This window comes from Penaeus monodon, chromosome 15, assembly GCF_015228065.2.
Source record: "Penaeus monodon isolate SGIC_2016 chromosome 15, NSTDA_Pmon_1, whole genome shotgun sequence".
NCBI lineage: Eukaryota > Metazoa > Arthropoda > Malacostraca > Decapoda > Penaeidae > Penaeus > Penaeus monodon.
In genome coordinates this window covers 38,002,545-38,002,791 of record NC_051400.1, presented here as the reverse complement: position 1 = coordinate 38,002,791, position 247 = coordinate 38,002,545, and the positions used below count along the sequence as shown (strand labels likewise).

The 247-nt window shown below is 61.1% G+C and overlaps 1 protein-coding gene across 1 annotated transcript in view; it reads right to left on the bottom strand.

The window, feature by feature from the left end:
• The window catches only part of LOC119582018 (ecdysone-induced protein 74EF-like), a gene marked incomplete at its 5' end in the record, with an annotated part of 12,442 nt that overhangs the window by 12,096 nt on the left and 99 nt on the right, over positions 1-247 (bottom strand). Inside the window, 1 exon segment of the mRNA XM_037930219.1 lies at positions 38-237. Coding sequence (XP_037786147.1) covers positions 38-237 — 200 coding nt within the window.

Here is a 247-nt window from a genome sequence, read left to right as displayed (position 1 = left end):
ATGAGATGCAAGGCAAAACGACCGACAGTTCGCTCACCGGAAGTGTTTGGCTGAGAGGCAGAGTAGGCCGTCCGATGTCCGGTGTGGGCGGCCGGGTGAGGGGGCGGGTAGGTGGCGCCGGGGCTGTACATACTACTGCTGTTGTTGTTGTTGTTACTTGAGCTCTGGAGGTGCGGCGGCATCTGCTGGCCCGACGAGAGCAGGTCCTGCAGAAGCTGCTCCCTGGACCTGGCCACGCTATTGTTGA